This window comes from Hypomesus transpacificus, chromosome 22, assembly GCF_021917145.1.
Source record: "Hypomesus transpacificus isolate Combined female chromosome 22, fHypTra1, whole genome shotgun sequence".
Lineage (NCBI taxonomy): Eukaryota > Metazoa > Chordata > Actinopteri > Osmeriformes > Osmeridae > Hypomesus > Hypomesus transpacificus.
In genome coordinates this window covers 7,511,866-7,529,477 of record NC_061081.1, presented here as the reverse complement: position 1 = coordinate 7,529,477, position 17,612 = coordinate 7,511,866, and the positions used below count along the sequence as shown (strand labels likewise).

General features: G+C 40.0%; 1 protein-coding gene across 1 annotated transcript in view; it reads left to right on the top strand.

The window, feature by feature from the left end:
• Nucleotides 1-13,587: 13,587 nt before the first annotated feature.
• The window catches only part of map3k1 (mitogen-activated protein kinase kinase kinase 1, E3 ubiquitin protein ligase), a 30,361-nt gene continuing 26,336 nt past the window's right edge, over nucleotides 13,588-17,612 (top strand). Inside the window, exon 1 of the mRNA XM_047044646.1 lies at nucleotides 13,588-14,112. Coding sequence (XP_046900602.1) covers nucleotides 13,622-14,112 — 491 coding nt within the window. The 5' untranslated portion in view covers nucleotides 13,588-13,621. The remainder of the gene's footprint in view (nucleotides 14,113-17,612) is intronic.

Sequence of the window (17,612 nt, the reverse complement as noted above, 5' to 3'; positions counted from 1 at the left end):
TTATAGTATAGTAATATATAATTACCCCTGGACTGTACATCGCTTTGAATAATACTTTATTATTAATAATAATGTTTAAGAACCTGATGTAGAGGATGTGGATTGTTTGTTGATGTAAGCGTAGTTCTGATTTCCATCCACAAGATGTCACTATTTAATAAAATAGACGTTAAGACAAGAACCATGCACTTAGTATGATGATGAAATACATTATTTCCACTGCAGAACAGTTTGACACTTTCTAAAAAGTCAATTATTCAAAAAATAGAAATACTTCTTTTGTTTCAGTAAGCAAACATTTGTTGTTCTTGGTAGGATGAGCTCACAGTGAGCATAATTTACTATGTCTGGTCAGAGAATGTTAGGATAGCAAACCAACAAGTCCAGGGATGTGTCATATGAGTTGCCTTTACCTCTATCGTAAAATAAATGTACAAATACATTTTTAAGTGGGATCATCTGAGGTGACCACTGAATAGTTGGAGTGACATCTGACTGGACAGGATACACAGGAATGCTTGTGTTAGCACACTGACTACTGACATCGGTCCGTGTCTTCAAATGTGTCATCTGAATGGCAAGTGATTGCGCTGGGTGTGTAGTATGACATTTGAGGCCACTGTCTGCTTCGCACTACTTTGTTTCATCCACCCTAGGTGCAAATGTGTCCAATAACAAGGAGCACTCACTTGTAAGTTTAGAATTAAAGGTCAAGACGTATACTGTTTAGTCTCTCTCAAGACTTGTTAAGTTCTGACAGTTTATGTTTCAATGAAAAAAAGCATACATTTTTTGCACTTTTCAAGTAGTGTTTGCTGTATAGCTCTTCTGTACGTTTCTAGAATGTGTAGTTTCACTGTTTCTGTCCTGGTCAATGTTGTTGACACAATACCCCTCTTGACATGTGTCTGCGTCCATGACTTATAATGATCTTAGAGAGAGAAAGACCATTGAGATGTTAAAATGAAATACATAAAAATGTGTATACATTTGTTTACCAAAAAAGTTATAATCTCCATTTCTACTTAAAAACACATTCAATTGACAATTTTATTTCAGGTCAAACTTTGAATTAATTCATGTATTATCATTTGTTTTTACAGTTATTGGCTTTTTTCCAAGGGCCTTGGACTCAACATAACACTGAGACCAGTTGCTTGTCTGTGCTTCACCGTGGGCAGCCTCTTTTGTTCCTTGGAATTCTAAATTAGTGAGTGTGGGAGACGTCTGACCTGAACCAGGCTCTGACAGGCAGTGAGTGTGTGTGTGTTGGGTGGATTAACCTGTTATGTATTGTCATATTGTAGAACTCCTGTTGTTTTGTGTCACATAGATGACAGTAGATGTCTTGCTCTGTGACTTTTCAACAACCACATCCCCACATCACTGATAACCTAGATAAGTCAGAGGACTCAACAAAGCCCTTCTGAACTGAATACTGACACTTAACCTTAAAGTGCAGCTCAAGCACATGTGCTAAAGCACAATAAATGTGTTATTTAAATCCTTTGGAATAGATCCAAGCATTTACAATTTGAACTGAAATACATCAGAGGGTCCAGATGACTTCTGTGATGAATACCACTATGACATATCCAAGAATTAACAGGAAGAAAGCACAGTAAGGGTGGATGGAGAGAAGCCAACAGGGTACATTGCCAGCACCATGCGACCACCACCTACTAACGGATGGCCAGGAAATGATTTACAGAAGCAGATCATATAGTAACAGTAAATGCTATTGAAAGACTTGAGAGAGAATGAGAAAGATAATTCCTTGAACCCCAACACACCACATCAATTTCTACTCTTGCGCTCCTTCTCACTGCCAGCTTGACACTCCCCCCCCCCCACACACACACACACACACACACACACACACACACATACCCCTCTCCTCTATCCCACATGTCTGATTGTGGGGACTGTTGGCACTCCACCTCCTTCACATTGTCATTCTCAAGTGTGAAGTTTATGATACGCTGGGGTTCAAGTTAATGGATTTACTGAGATTTGGCTCAAGCCAGTTGTGCCACTTGGCAAACAATTCAAGGGAGAGTTCCCTCTCACTCCTTTCATCAGCCTGCTCACCTGTTCTCTTGTGAACAGCTTGACTGATGGAATCTGGCGCAGCTTGAAGAGCATGGGGACCATTGTTTCATCTTTTCTGCCTTGCCTCAGCACTGGCCTGAAACTGTTCACATTAAATTACATTTTTCCAAAAAGTCGATATAAAAATGCTGCATTATTGTTATTTAAATGTTGCTTATTCATGTTAATCTTTCATGAGGATACAGGAGAAGGAGGTTTCATTGTAGCTTGAGGGACATTTTTTGTCACCTTGCCCTCATCCCATGTTTAGTCCATCCATGTTGATCACATAGTCATATTTAGTATTGGCTTCAAAGTCTTAAAATACCAAAGTTAATAATAATGGTCACTCAATTTTAAGGGAAATTATCAAATAACAAATGCAGTTGTACCCTGGCCCTTTCGAACTCTGCCAAGACAAAGAGCAAACCAATGTATGCTTGTTTTACATTACCTGACCCAGGGTTTTAAATTTGTATGATTTTTGCGCCAGAGAAGGAAGGCAGAAGAAAAAAATATAGAAAGAGAGAAAAAGGGGAGGGAGTGTAGAGGGCATGGAGGATAAAGAAAAATACAAAAGGGGGCTTTGAAAAGGGGCCCTATTTTTCCCCTGCAGTAAACTTTGCTGGCCACAAGATGATTTGCAGTCATCAGAGGGTAGGACAATGGCAGCACATCCTTGAACAAAGCAAAGTGAGAGAGAGAGAGAGAGAGAGAGAGAGAGAGAGAGAGAGAGAGAGAGAGAGAGAGAGAGAGAGAGAGAGAGAGAGAGAGAGAGAGAGAGCGTAATTGTGAACAAAGCATAGTGAGGGAGAGAGAAAGAGAGAGAGAACGAAAAAAAAAGGTAGATAACAGGTCAAACACTGGAGGGTTTAAAAGCAGAACAGAGAGAAGTAGGAGTGGATTTACCCTCTTTGATCTTCGTCCTGAAAACATGGCAATAATTTAGGCCTATTTGTGAAAAAATCTGCTTTACAAAAATGGGTAACAAAATGTTTTCACTCAATGGCGATTTGAGGAATCCAAAACAGGTATATGGGACACCACCCAGTGGTTTGTCCAGTTATTTTGACCAAACATTTAATTTGGCGATCCAGATTAGGGCTGGGCGATATGACGATATGTATTGTGTGACGATAGAAAAAAGTACATTGTTATGCTCTATTGTTTATCTCGTGCCGTAAATCCCTTTCGATACGGGAATATTTGGCACACCATTATAATAAGCACTGGGTTGCGAGTGCACAAAAAACGTACAGGTATGCTACCTGCTTTGTCGGTGTATGTTCTCTGTTACCATAGTTACACTGTCTTTTGCTAAATTCTCCTGTAGAGTATCAGGTGACAAAACATGGACTAATTTATGCTAAACCACATAATGTTCTTGCAACTGGCACCACAAGCCAAACACAACATTTTTAAACCCTTGCATAGACAGTTCGAAAGCACTGAATGCATTGCTGAAAATCGTTCAATTTCTGTAACCTTTTTCCATTCTTTTCAACCAGTAATGTCTGATGATCACCAGCACCCAAAGTGTAACAGTGTAAATAAGTAAAAAGTTAAATATTTGTTTAATTCTTATATAAATGGTTAAACAGAGATACAATTATCCCATAAGCGCCACATTCAAATGCCTTTGTGGAACCATGGAGGGACCAGCGGTCACAGCCATTTTATTTTTTTTATTTTTTAGTCATTTAGCAGACGCTCTTATCCAGAGCGACTTACAGTAAGTACAGGGACATTCCCCCGAGGCAAGTAGGGTGAAGTGCCTTGCCCAAGGACACAACATCATTTGGCTTGGCAGGGAATCGATCCGGTAACCTTCTGATTACTAGTCCGACTCCCTCACCGCTCAGCCATCTGACTCCATCTGGTGCCCACCATAAATTGTGTCTGTAGCGAGATGTGTGAACATACAGTATGTGTTCCAGCAAAGCCCTCGTGTCTAGCTGGTGTCTAGTGGAAGCTGCATACAACTTGATGGTGGATGATGACCATTACTTAAACATGAACTGTAGGAAAGACGCAAAACAGCATCTTTTATGGAAAAACCCCCCACTTTGATCAGTTCTTCTAATCTGGTCTAATCTTGATGAAGAATAAGGGGATGTGCTCTACATAGGTGGCAAACCTGTACTTCTGATTGGCCAAGTATACATTTGTTTTTCTCCGGCTGAATTGGCAACATGGGTATACAGATATGTTAGTTGTTGTTATCAGATTTTTGGGTGCTGATGAAAGTATAGAGAAAATCATGACAAGGATGTGGTGGTAGCAACAATATTTGACATGCTTCCATGCTGCATGGTGTTATGGTGCCATGCTGCATGGTGTTATGGTGCCATGCTGCATGGCGTTATGGTGCCATGCTGCATGGTGTTATGGTGCCGTCTGCTCATCCGCTTCAGATGTTTGCTTCCCTGCTGGTCAGACCAAGGCGAAGTAGAGAAGAGAAAGGAAGGAGAGGACAAGAGGAAAGAAGAGAGGCAGAGGGGGAGAGGACAAGAGGGAACCTGCTGTCCCCCCATGGCCTTCATAATCATCAGACTGTGAGAGCGCTCTACTGATTGGCAGACATAACTCACAGACACTCATCACTTCACCATCTGCCAAAGACAGCACAACTAACAGACACTTGGCCGCAGAACAAACCTGACAACTGTGGATGCTTGTGTTGTTGCAAATGGGAACACAAAGTTCTAATAAACTGGTCTTGGAACTTTCGACAGGTTCCATTGTTGACAAAGGTTGCAAGGCATATTGTAATAATATATCTACTAGAATGTATACTGACACTCTGATTTAATATGTCAAAGTTTTAATACCGGACCAAATGATCAAACAAACCAATGTGTCATACATTGTTATGTTTTGAGGGTTGGCGGTAGGAGAGGAAATCAACTCTATTTCTTCTGTCCCCTCAGTCTTCCTGTGTCCATGGAGGAAATAAAAGACGTGTCACTCAATTTCATCCACCTTTGAGATAAAGCATTGAACTCTCATTAGTGCAGCGGTTTGAGCCATATACAGTGCCCTCCAAAAGTATTGGAACAGTGAGGCGAATTCCTTTATTTTTGCTGTAGACTGAAAACATTTGGGCTTGACATCAAATAATGAACGTGAGACCAGAGATCAACATTTCAGCTTTTATTTCCAGGTATTTACATCAGGATCTGATGCACAACTAAGAAAATATCACATTTTGTTTGAATCCACCCATTTGTCATGTGAGCAAAAGTATTGGAACAGATATACTTAAAACATATTTAAGTGAATAAGACTTAATATTTAGTTGCAAATCCTTTGCTTTCAATAACTGCAGCAAGTCTGTGACCCATTGACGTCACCAAACTTTTGCATTCTTCCTTTTTGATGCTTTCCCAGGCTTTCACTGCAGCCTCTTTCAGTTGTTGTTTGTTTTGTGGGGTTCCTCCCTTCAGTCTCCTCTTAAGCAGGTAAAATGCATGCTCTATAGGGTTTAAGTCTGGAGATTGACTTGGCCAGTCTAATACCTTCCATTTCTTGCCCCTGATGAACTCCTTTGTTGTTTTGGCAGTGTGTTTTGGGTCGTTATCTTGCTGCATGATGAAGGCTCTGCCAATCAGTTTGGTTGCATCTTTCCTTAAATTGGCAGACAAAATGTTTCTGTAGACTTCCGAGTTCATTTTGCTGCTGCCATCATGTGTTACATCCTCAATGAAGATTAATGAGCCCGTCCCAGAAGAAGCCATGCAAGCCCAAGCCATGACATTACCTCCACCGTGTTTCACAGATGAGCTTGTGTGTTTGGGATCATGAGCAGTTCCTTTCTTTCTCCAAACTTTAGCCTTTCCATCACTTTGGTAAAAGTTAATCTTTGTCTCATCAGTCCATAAAACTTTGTCCCAGAATTTTTGAGGTTCATCTCTGTACTTTTTGGCAAATTCCAGCCTGGCCTTCCTATTCTTCTTGCTAATGAGTGGTTTGCATCTTCTGGTGTAGCCCTTGTACTTTTGTTCATGAAGTCTTCTGCGAACAGTAGATAGTGATACCTTCACTCCTGCCATCTGGAGGTTGTTGCTGATCTCACTAACAGTTGTTTTAGGGTCTTTCTTTACAGCTCTCACAATGTTTCTGTCATCAACTGCTGATGTTTTCCTTGGTCTACCTGTTCGACGTCTGTTACTTAGTACACCAGTAGTTTTCTTCTTCTTCAGGACATTCCAAATGGTTGTACTGGCTATGGCCAATGTTTCTGCAATGGCTCTGATTGATTTTCCATCTTCTCTAAGACTCACAATTGCTTGTTTTTCACCCAAAGACAGCGCTCTGGTTTTCATGTTGTTTTCACCTCTGAATACAGTCTGCCTAGACAAAACCTATCTTACCCAATCTGAACCTGAGTGTAGACATTCAGTGGTATTTATTGATTGAATAATGTATGTAATAGGACACACCTGGGCAACAAAACACACCTGTCAGTCACATGTTCCAATACTTTTGCTCACGTGACAAATGGGTGGGTTCGAACAAAAAGGTGATATTTTCTAATTTGTGCATCAGATCCTGATGTAAATACCTGGAAATAAAAGCTGAAACGTTGATCTCTGGTTTCACATTCATCGTTTGATGTCAAGCCCAAATGTTTTCAGTCTACAGCAAAAATAAAGGAATTGGCCTCACTGTTCCAATACTTTTGGAGGGCACTGTATGTTTCATACATGATGGAGAACAATCGCATCTTTCCACCAAGCTGTTTCCGGTCTTTACCTAAACATAAAAGCTGAGCACTGCAGCCACGGGGGGGGGGGGGGGGGGGGGGGGGGGGGGGACTGGCCACTTCCTGGTATCAATGGCCATGATTTAGTCTGTTTTTAGATCGTTTTTGCATCTGTGGAAACCAAAAATAGGTTTTCTGTATTTCAAAAATATGTATACATCATATCAGACACAATAACATAATGGGAAATTAGTGTTATTTATAAGTTAAATAATTACCTCATAAACACTCATAGCTATTAAAAGCTGCAAAACTGAAGAGACGCATGGCCACATTCCTTCCAGAGTAAACCAGCTTCCATTATGTTGCTGTGAAGAGCTGCCTGAACAGTTGCTTCCTGTTTGAGCTCTCTAGAGGTCAAGGGTCAGACTGATGACCTAGAGTGCCCAGAGCTTCTTTCTGTGCACAATATCCTCTTTATCCAGTCCAAAGTGTTTTAACTCGCAAAGCATTGCCCCAAATACAGTCACATTGGCAACAAACCAAAATGTGAAATAATTTGGGGTTTGTTTATGTGTCCACTTGAAAGAAAATGTATTTATTGTGTGAGAGGTAAACATTTATTTTTAGCAAGGGTGCTTTTTACAGTAAAAAATACACCAGTACTTTAAATCTGTGTTTTTACAGGTTGATGACGTTTTTGTTTGTCTATCAGAGTGCTTTTCACCAACAAGACAATTAATCAAATTTGTAACAATATAAAAATACACCCAATAAAGTGCATGTTATGGTGGTGTATGCTAGATGTGATATGAATATATGAGAGGACAAAAGACTAAAGAGAATAGAAACATTGGAGACACGTGTAACTGATATCTGAAGATGTTCCTGACATCAAAACAATACTTATGAAGTAATTGGGATTGTTGTATATTGTGTTCCTTAACACATACTACTCAATGTTCTTGAATGTACATTGTATCTAAGGTCCTTTATGTTTAACCAACGCAAGAGTTGACTTGGCTGACATGTATTATACCACAACATCAAAAATGGTCATATGCATTTCAGGTCTGTTGAGGGTGGCATAACAGATGAAAAGCTGTCTTAATTTTTTTTGAAGTGTTGCTCAAAACCAAAGTCCTTCAACACAATCAATTTAGGGTGCAGTTTGGAGAACTTGCTTACCTGTGCTATGTTACTCAAAATCAAAATAAAACCAACAAGCTCAACTTTACCCCTTAGCATAAACATGGACAGCCAAGCAGAAAACTCAACTATCACAGTAGAAGACACTAAAGGCAGGACTGTGTACTCAAACTCCTACCAAAGCCAAATTCCAGAGCTTTTAATTTCACAGTGACTAGTGAATATATCATCAGAATCTTTTGGGGCCTTTGAAATAAGGCTATGGTGAAAGATAAGTGGAAGGGGATTTGTAGGAGAGAACCCTGCACTCCCCCATAGGGGAGTGTGTGTCTGTGTGTGTGTGTTTGTGTGTGTCTGTGTGTGTGTGGAGGAGTGGAGGAGGGGCAGAGGGAGGGGAGGGACAGCTGCTGTGCTTCATCAGGCTAAGTGGAAGGTGGGGGTACCACAGAGAAATAAAGACAATTATCAAACACCATGATTTTGTGCCAAACAAATGCTTGAGAGAGGATATGAGAGATGTGATGACGTCCTAATGTCTGTTTTTGCTCACAGTAACTTTTGACAGTGATGTTTATGGAGTTGTAACTCCAATTTGAATTAAGAAATGTTTTGTTGTGGAACAATTGCAGTCACTTTTGCTTCCCCAGATTTTAGTCATGCTCTATTCCGTACAATTTCAATTTTGTATGAATTCAGCCATGACAAAAGATTGACGTGGCACTCAGCTTTAGGTGGGGTAATGTGGGATATTTCAAAGTGAAATGCAGGTAGGTAAGAAGAAACTGCTGAGTTTCTAGAACAGACATGGGAAATAGAGGACAAGAGGGTGGTGTCAAGACTGGCTAGCCTCCTCTTTGTCCTCCCACCTGGTTAGAGTTCAGTGCCTAGCACTGCATGATCCCTTCACTCCTCAAAACAATGACTAATCTACAACCCCCCAGGACGCTCTGACCGACACACTGTGTGTGTGTGTGTGTGTGTGTGTAGAACACAGACCAAAACAAACTGGGTTGGTCCGTCTTTGTATCTGGTTTCAAGGACTTTTGATCAGAGCTCAGAGGTTTAGAGGACTAGCATAACCTTCCACACTCGGGTTTTTCTACATGAGTCATAGAAAGTTCATACAAACTCTAACACTCCTTTTATATCATAGGTAAAATAGGCAGATGTTGTCACAAATGCTATTACGGAACCATACCATTACTGCACTGAAACCTTTGCCTCTTTCCATAATTTGGTGTTGTTGTTGCACAGCTTTGTATGAACAAGACCAGATAGATACACAACTCACTCTGAACATCCAACATTCTGCTGGAGACAGGAGGTGTCTAAACCTCCTGCAGCCACAGACCAAAATAGGATTAGAGGAAAAGATTAATTACTTTAAAGAACCTCTGCTTGTTCTTTAAAAAGCTGGTTTTGCACCACATGCCTGTTTGAGTTTTCTCAGTCATGGGTAAAGTAAATGCTTGATTCTCAGATGAACAATTAAAAGGATTTTAACTCAGTGGCTGCACTACCTCCCAAATATCCTCAGATAGACACCATGTTGTTCTGGCTCAAAGCTGAAGCAATTCGTTTTACAAGTTAATCTTATCCCACTCCAACAATGGCATAATGCTTTTTGGGGGGTTGGGATCTATTCTGACACAATGTGTTTGCCTGTTGTAAATGGTAACTAATAAATGTGCAACTAATACCACTGGATACTTGCATTTGTAGAATTCTGTACTACAAAAAATCAATATCTCAATGTCTCTGCTACAATGTCAAAAAAAAGAATGTATCTTCTGTGGAAGGAACAGCATTAAAAACGGATCGACCTATCATTGCATTCGGTCTGAATGTAATGATAGGATGTCCTTCCTGACTGTAAATCTATTTTTGCACTCCGCCGCCCAACTTGTTCAAACAGACAGTCACACGTCATCAACGCGGGTTCCTTGTCGCTGTGCAGAGCGAGCACAAGAATGGAAGATGAACAGCAGGTACTTTATGTTGCTCCTGAACCTCCAGTAAAAGAAAACAAGAAAAGACAAACCGTGTTAGAAACTTCTACAAAAAAAACCCATAAGGATCAAGAGCGTGCTATAAGCAGAATTAAAAGCTTTTCCACGCTGGAGGCAACAGAGGGACTCAAAGGGTCAAATACAACGGCTAGCCTCTGTGGATTACACATCCTAGCTTTAAGCCTTGTGATGAAAGTTCTTGTCCTATTTGAAAACAAAATGAAAGGCTGTGTAGGGGCTATGCATGTCCATGCCAGCCTATTTCCTCCAGAAATAACAGTTAGGTCTAACCCCAAGTTGATACAGTGTTGATTTCAAAGGAGGAGCTGACCCAGCTAACTAGTGGCGGTGTTTGAACAGCCATTCTGGAGACGTCCTGGGGAGAAGGCAAGGATTCAATTCATGGCCCACCACAGTTAACCTTGTTCAGCAGGTTAGTGAAAATGGCACATTCTTGAGGACATGAAACCTTGAACTTTGGAATACTGCATCTTACAGTATGCATCTACCAGCCTCTTGGGAAAGTGATCCCACAAAAAAAACTATCCCCACCCCCACCTCTCAACTGAAGCTGACAGATTCTGGGCCAGGGTTCCAAGCTGGTCTGACATGCCTGCATCCGCATGCAAAGGATTAATATGCCCCAGCGTGGGTTGTTCCTCGGACAGAAGAATTGGGATTTGGATTTAATAGGGAATTGCACATAGTTGAACACGGCCATAAAGCAATCATCCAGAGGCTATCACACAAATTGAGAGCATTTGACACCCAGGGGTTAAATTCATTTATGTGCTTGTCAGAAGAGGGCAGGAGTGTGAAATCAATGGCAAATCAAATGGAATGAGTGGCATCTCTTTGGGGAAAACCGTTGCTAAACACAATGAAAATGGCAAAAAAGGAAAGAAAAAAAGACACTGGCATGGGTTTCGTTATTCTCAGAAAACTGTAGCAACGGGGTGTCCTCTATTGCATACTAGAACTGATATTCATAGCCCAGAATGTATCTTTGGCTTGTTATCTACTAAACATTGTGAGGAAAACGATATAACATTTGTTGTGAAGATTTCCTTGTGAGTTTACAGTGTGAAACATACAGATATTATATTCAGATTGTTCCTTAGATACAGTCGATATGATCTTTAACCAATCATTGTCTTGTGGAATCATAATTAGGAAAACATGCTGATAGTGGAGCAATCTTCTATCAAATCAAATCAAATTTATTTGTATAGCCCTTTTTACACGCAAGCATGTCACAGAGGGCTTCACATGCGCCCATAGAACTGCCCCTCAACCAACCTAAACCCTCAAGGAAGACAAGGAAAAACTCCCAGAAAAACTCCCACCGGGAGAAAAAATGGAAGAAACCTTGGGAGGAGCAATTCAGAGAGGGATCCCCTCCTCCAGAGACGGTTGGTAAGAGAGAGGAGCAGAACACAAGCTAAACATAGTCATACAGTGTCAATGGGTTTTGAAACACCAAAATCCATTGTTCGGCTTTATAGACGTTGGATGGGACCGGGAAACTCGCTGTTGGCCGTCATGGAGACTGGATTCCGGGTGACGACCTGGTTCAGCGTAGGCAGACCGACGACCAAGCAGGTCCTGACAGCTCAAACCCCCCACACCACAGGGAATGTGTGTGGGGGGGGACAGATATGTACTATGTAAACTGTTTGTCATACTGGGTATTAGCTTAAGCCTATTTTCTTGTTTATACTGTATTTAACATTGATTAAAAACAGTATTTTACATTTCCTTCATAACATTTGTGTGTGGGTGCAGTCTCTTGCAAGACAGTGATCTAAAGTACAACATACAGACATGGGATGAATTTGCCTTATTTATTTACTTTTCACTGTGGTGTCACACTCAGATTTCAGGGATTTGTGGCTGCCCTGGGCCACCCTGTAAACATGTGACTTTTAATGGAGTCAATTACAGTATAAAAATGTAGGTAGGTATACTAACTCTTTATACTAACTCTAAATGTATTGGACTCACTGTTCATTGTATTGGTAGAGATTCCAATACATTTTTTGTGATTATTTACTAGAATATGAAATACTGGCTAATTATTGCATAGAAATTACTTTTAATGAACTGTACTTTAACAAAGTATCAAGGTGTATTGAAGCATTTTGACAAAATCACCCAAAAAATAATTCAAAGACAAAAAAATTGGTTTGTCATGTTTTCGGCACAGGTGAACAGGAAGTGGTAAACTACAGGAAGCCTGGTTTCTAAGAATAGCACTTAGTGATGGATTGGATTCACACTTACAGGAAATTGGGCTCAATGGTGGCTAAGACTTCCAAGATCTCTCTGTGTTGTTTTGTCCCCTATGTGGTGGAAGCTAATAAGGCCTTCTGAGAGTTGTTTAGCAACACAGACAAGTGCCTGTGGAATATAAATTCCCAATTTTGGAGTGGTCACTACTTTCAAGCCAATTAGGTACAAGCAATTCTGTACCAGCCAATCGCCTTTGATGAGGCGGGCATTCATCCTGGGCTTATATTGTCAAACTCGAGCTGGGGGAAAGTACACAAGTTCAGAGAAGAAGCGGGTGCGCTTCTCATATTTGAATTTTATTAATTACCTATAGCAGATTTAATATTAAAATAAACATTGCAAGGTAAAATTGTTATAGAAAATTATAATTTTCATGTCAATCTATATCACATTGAGTCCATGCAGTTTGAACTGTCTTTACAATACAAAAACACATGATTAATAGCAATGACTAAGTGTATTCCAAAGCTGATGAAAGTAAAAATGTTCTTGACAGAATTTGGTAAGGTATAGTTTAGGCTCATTTCTTATTGGCTGTGACTTAACCCTTTCCACCCCTTGTTTTAATTTAGAGAGTAGGCTATCACGTATTTATATTACGATTATCACATAAGTGGTAGAAATAGTGTTCTTGTCCTATACCTGTTTGACAACCGACCGAGGAGCAGGCCTGAATCTTCAAGTTACAGACCCTGTGCAGTGCCTGTGATGCAGTCGGTGATTCAGATGTTGCTTAGTTGATTCAGTGGCACAGACATTCCTGGAATTATAGATGCAGTGCTCATATCTGTTATGCAGCTGGTGATTGTAATGCTATAGCATTTGGTGTTAGTTTAATTGGACTTTGTGCACATTTGCAATGTGCAATGCGAGTTTTTGCATTAGTAAACACATTAACAAATGCAACACAATTCACTGATGAATACTGAAATAAAGTATGCAGTCTGACCAGCAACAGTCAAAGGATTATGAAAAATATTCTGGCTCATCTGGAGGTATTGGTACACACACACACACACACACACACACACACAGATTCCTGGCATTATTAGATAGATGACCCTGCAGGTGTAGAGTTCATGCAAGCCTGCATCTGCTACACGAAAGTTCAGTGTGACTATGCTCACCTTAATGAATCCGTGATGGCAAAATATAAACCGTGTTTAATGAAGCGATAACAACTTACCACGGGATATGTTTTTTTCTTGTCAACGTCAAAATTGCATTTGTGTTTACTGTGCATATTGCGCGAACTTGTGTTATTGTGACATGAAAACAACCCAGTTCTCATGCTCCTCCCTCCAGATCCTCCCCCAATTCCCTCCACTCCCTCTTTTCCATAGAAGCTAATAAGTGATAAACTCCGGGACAGAAAATGGCGACGGCGGGGAGCCGGACCTCGTCGTCGGAAATATCTAACTCAAACAACGGCACAAACGTTGGAAGCGGTCCTCAGGGAAATTCAAGTGACCCTGGTCTTCCAAGCAGTCCCGGTAAGGCGAAGAGTAATACCGGGGAAAACTCACAATGGAGACGTAAAGAGCTGCGGAAAGTCAGAAGTGTGGATCTGGATAAACCTGAGTCGCTGTTCCTATCTCCCGAGACTGGGACGGCTCCGATATCAGCGCAGCTGCACTTCTTGTCTATTTCCTCGCCTGGTGCTGTTCAGGCTACTTTATTACAGCAAGCTCACCACATTCAGCAGAGCAATTCACTCACCGATCATCCAATTTCAGATAAAAGTAATACTCTTTCTTCAGCTGCTCAGGAATTGTTGAAAACTTCTTTAAAACACTACAGCGACCCTCTCAGTCCTGATAATGGTGCTACCGGAACTTCAATGGAAGTGAGCGCTTCACAAAATAGGTAAGATTATCTCATAAAGACTATCTTCAGTATTAGTTTAATGTGATAGTTGTATGTCCTAACTGACTACTTTTACAACTTCTTATTGGCGACTTTTCAACTTGTTTGTTTTTATGTTTGCATTGTTTTTATGTTTGCATCCTTTTATGATTAGCATAACTTTTTATTGTTGTCTACATGGCCAATAGATAGCCGACAGTATTTGTCTAAAAGTGCCACATGCTACTATTTGTCAGTGGAAATTTTAATTTTACCATTGTTTTGTTTGCAATGCTTATCGTCCAACAGTTTCAAATTTGCTAAAGTCCGTTATGTTATTTTGCTTGTATTTACACCACTTTAATTGTGTTTAAAGGTATCTATTATTTAAGAGGTAATACAAGCTTAAAGTGGCATGCGGATTTTATTGATGTCATCCTAGATTTAAGTATTTGTAGTAGGTTAATGGCCTCCCATCGTTGCCTACGACATTAGCTATGGTTTGCCTATGTCAGTTATTGCCAACTGCGAAGTTTATAGCCTATGCAAGAACACATTCACCAGCATCAATATTAACAGATTGTTTGCGTCTGTATCGTCAAAATATTTAAGCACTGATTTCTTGACTTACTTTACTGTTGACCCTCAATCTCTAAACTGAAACAATATTACTGATGATTCTTCATGATTATATGTCATCTGGCTTTACACCTATTCTATGGTGTCAAACGTATTATGCAATTCAATAATCATTCTAAGTTTAAATTGTTTTGGTACACAGGGGCCTCATCTCATCTTTATAAAAATAAAATTATATGTTGGCTACCTTACCTACTTATTGAAAGAAAAGTATTGGTTAATGAGTGACAGTGCGAAGATCAGTTAACATAATCATGTGAGAAAGTCTAGAGTTTATGGGATGAATGACAGTTTCTTAGAAAAGAAACATTGTGAACTGAGAATTTGTTGCAACATGAGACGTTGGCTTTTGGAACTGTACAGATAATGAAAGATGAATAGGATGTTGAAAACCAAAGAAATGGATGGAAAGAGAGCTGGATTCCATTGTTGCGTTTCTTGTCCTGGATAATGGACTAAGGCAAACCATCAGGATCCCCTCACAACAAAGGTAGAATTCCAACAAACAACTGAAATCCTTTCACTGAAGACCCACTATTGGACCTCAGAGGCCCAAGCCCTTTTTCTATACACAATAGTTCCCCATTTGAACTTTAGTCCTCTTCGATGATCCTTTGGAGTGCCACACTGAAATATGAAGACTACAACATAATTTTATTTATAGATGATCTGAACGGCAATATAGAATTTGTAATTGAGAGGTGCTGACACCCCAATAGTCTACCTCTGGTCCAGTTTGTCTATTTAGGCATGTACCATTGTAGGCTTCAGTGAGGATAGGAATACATTTGTGGTATTATATTTGCATGTGATTTTATCAGCTGAAGGATAGTTTTTGACCTGAGGCTCACAAAACAAAATGTTCTCTTGGAACACAAGAACATGCTGAAGACTATGCTTTACATTTTCAGATTTAGGCGATTTCCAGAACATCCTAAGAGCCTCACATGTCATGTCTAAGATACTTCCATTAGACCTTTTTACTACTAACTTACAAGGAATGCCTACTGTCATGTCCATCACAGGTAGGACTTGAAGAGCAGCACACCTTTTATTTTTTGGATTACAAATGCTAATGGATTAAAGGGAAATACTTGTTCAGGGTAAACAGTAAACTGTTAGGTGCCAAAAATTAGTGCACTTAACATTTCTTAAACATGTTTCTTGACCTCAGACGAACGTCTTAAAGGCCTGTACTTCCTGTGTATACGATGCATGCTTTCAATGATGGCAGGTCTGTTGTTGTTGTATTGGCCCCCAGCTCTAGCATTTCTCTGAAGCTACATCAGGCTTTTAGTCAGACAAAGCAAATGGACTTTTGCGTTAGCAAACAGAATAACTTACTTCACTTCTTTATTTCTTTTGATATTCATTGTTGGGGTTTTTCCCCTTTTAAACACCCCCTGCAGATATAAGCTGTCACAGACCCTACAACAGGTGTGGAAAGGGTTACAGGTGTGAATTACTGTATTATTTAATCTTGTTGAAACATGTCTGTTAGAACAGTTGTCATCCTGATGAGGGATCAAAGTCTCCTTTTTTAGTCAAACCTTTCTTGTGGCGAACATGGTTTGAAGGGGTTACGTGACTCACAGGCTTGACCTTTCTTCTTTCCGTCAGATGTTACAGTGATGCTTGCACATTAAAGTCAGAAGCGTCTTTAAACTCAGTGCTTGTATTTGTGCATGGAGCTGGAAAAAAAACTTCCTGAAGGAAAGACTATTAGCATGTTTAATTACCCTTATAGCAGGGCTTCTATGAAATTTGCCAATTAACTCTGGCTCGTAATTATATTAGAATAGTAGATACAAGATTTATGATTTTATATAGATTTCCCAGAGTAGCCTAGTATGTTATTCTTTCTGTTAGTTCCTCATATCCTGTCTACATTGTGGCTGAGTTGTAGTGGAGAAGTGTATCACTTGCACTGCCTAGGGCCAGAAAACCCCTCCATCACCATTTCCTCCTCATAAGATCATACAAATCAGAAAGTTTAACCTTTTTATTGAGCCTTCATTTGGAAGCTTTCCCAGCTCTATGCACACACTCAATCATCTGTTGACACTGGACATGCTGAAAAATGGTGGAGCCCGATTGTGCATTTGATTTTAAAATGCAACATTTTTCTTTGGAAATAATTGTTTTGTGTATGTTCCCCACCCACAGATTTGTAATTAATTTGTGTTTGCATGTCCAGCAGGAATTCTGACATTCGGTCTGATGGGGAGATTTATATAAGAGCTTTTGGATTTCACTGTAACACCCTTAATTGGTGGTTGCCTGAGTTTATCATTCTTAGGGAAACCTTTTTTTAAGTTTATCAGCTGGATCACAACATCAGTAGCAATTTGTGTGGCATACTTCCTTTGGATTGCACCCCTCCCAGTAATCAAGTCAGACATTTTGGTTCAAAAATAGATTAGAAAAAAATCCCCTCATTGCTTATAGGTGCCAAATTCAGAGTTTCTGTATCTCTGAAGTTATCAAATCTCTCACATTTGACTTATCTGATGCTGTCCTGGTCTTGTGTTCCAACACGATTCTGACCTCTTGGAGGACATCAACCAATACATAAGATGTAGGTCATCTATTTTCTTTGGTTGTTTGCTGCAGGCGTGGGAGGATTTAATGAATATCTTACGTTATCCTCTCATCTTGGCCAAATGAGTCATCGTGGCTAAAGGACTGGCATTGGTTACTGGACATCTGGAGAACCGTCTGTTTTAGTCTTCTCTCAATTAGTGGCTATTGAACATCTGGATCTGAAGTTGAAGGGAAGCAACATGACCCCATAACCCTCTAAACACTATGCTCTCAAATAATTTCCCATTTTCCCTAAAAGTTCAGTTCTGGATATTACAGCCAAATAAAGCATTGATGTG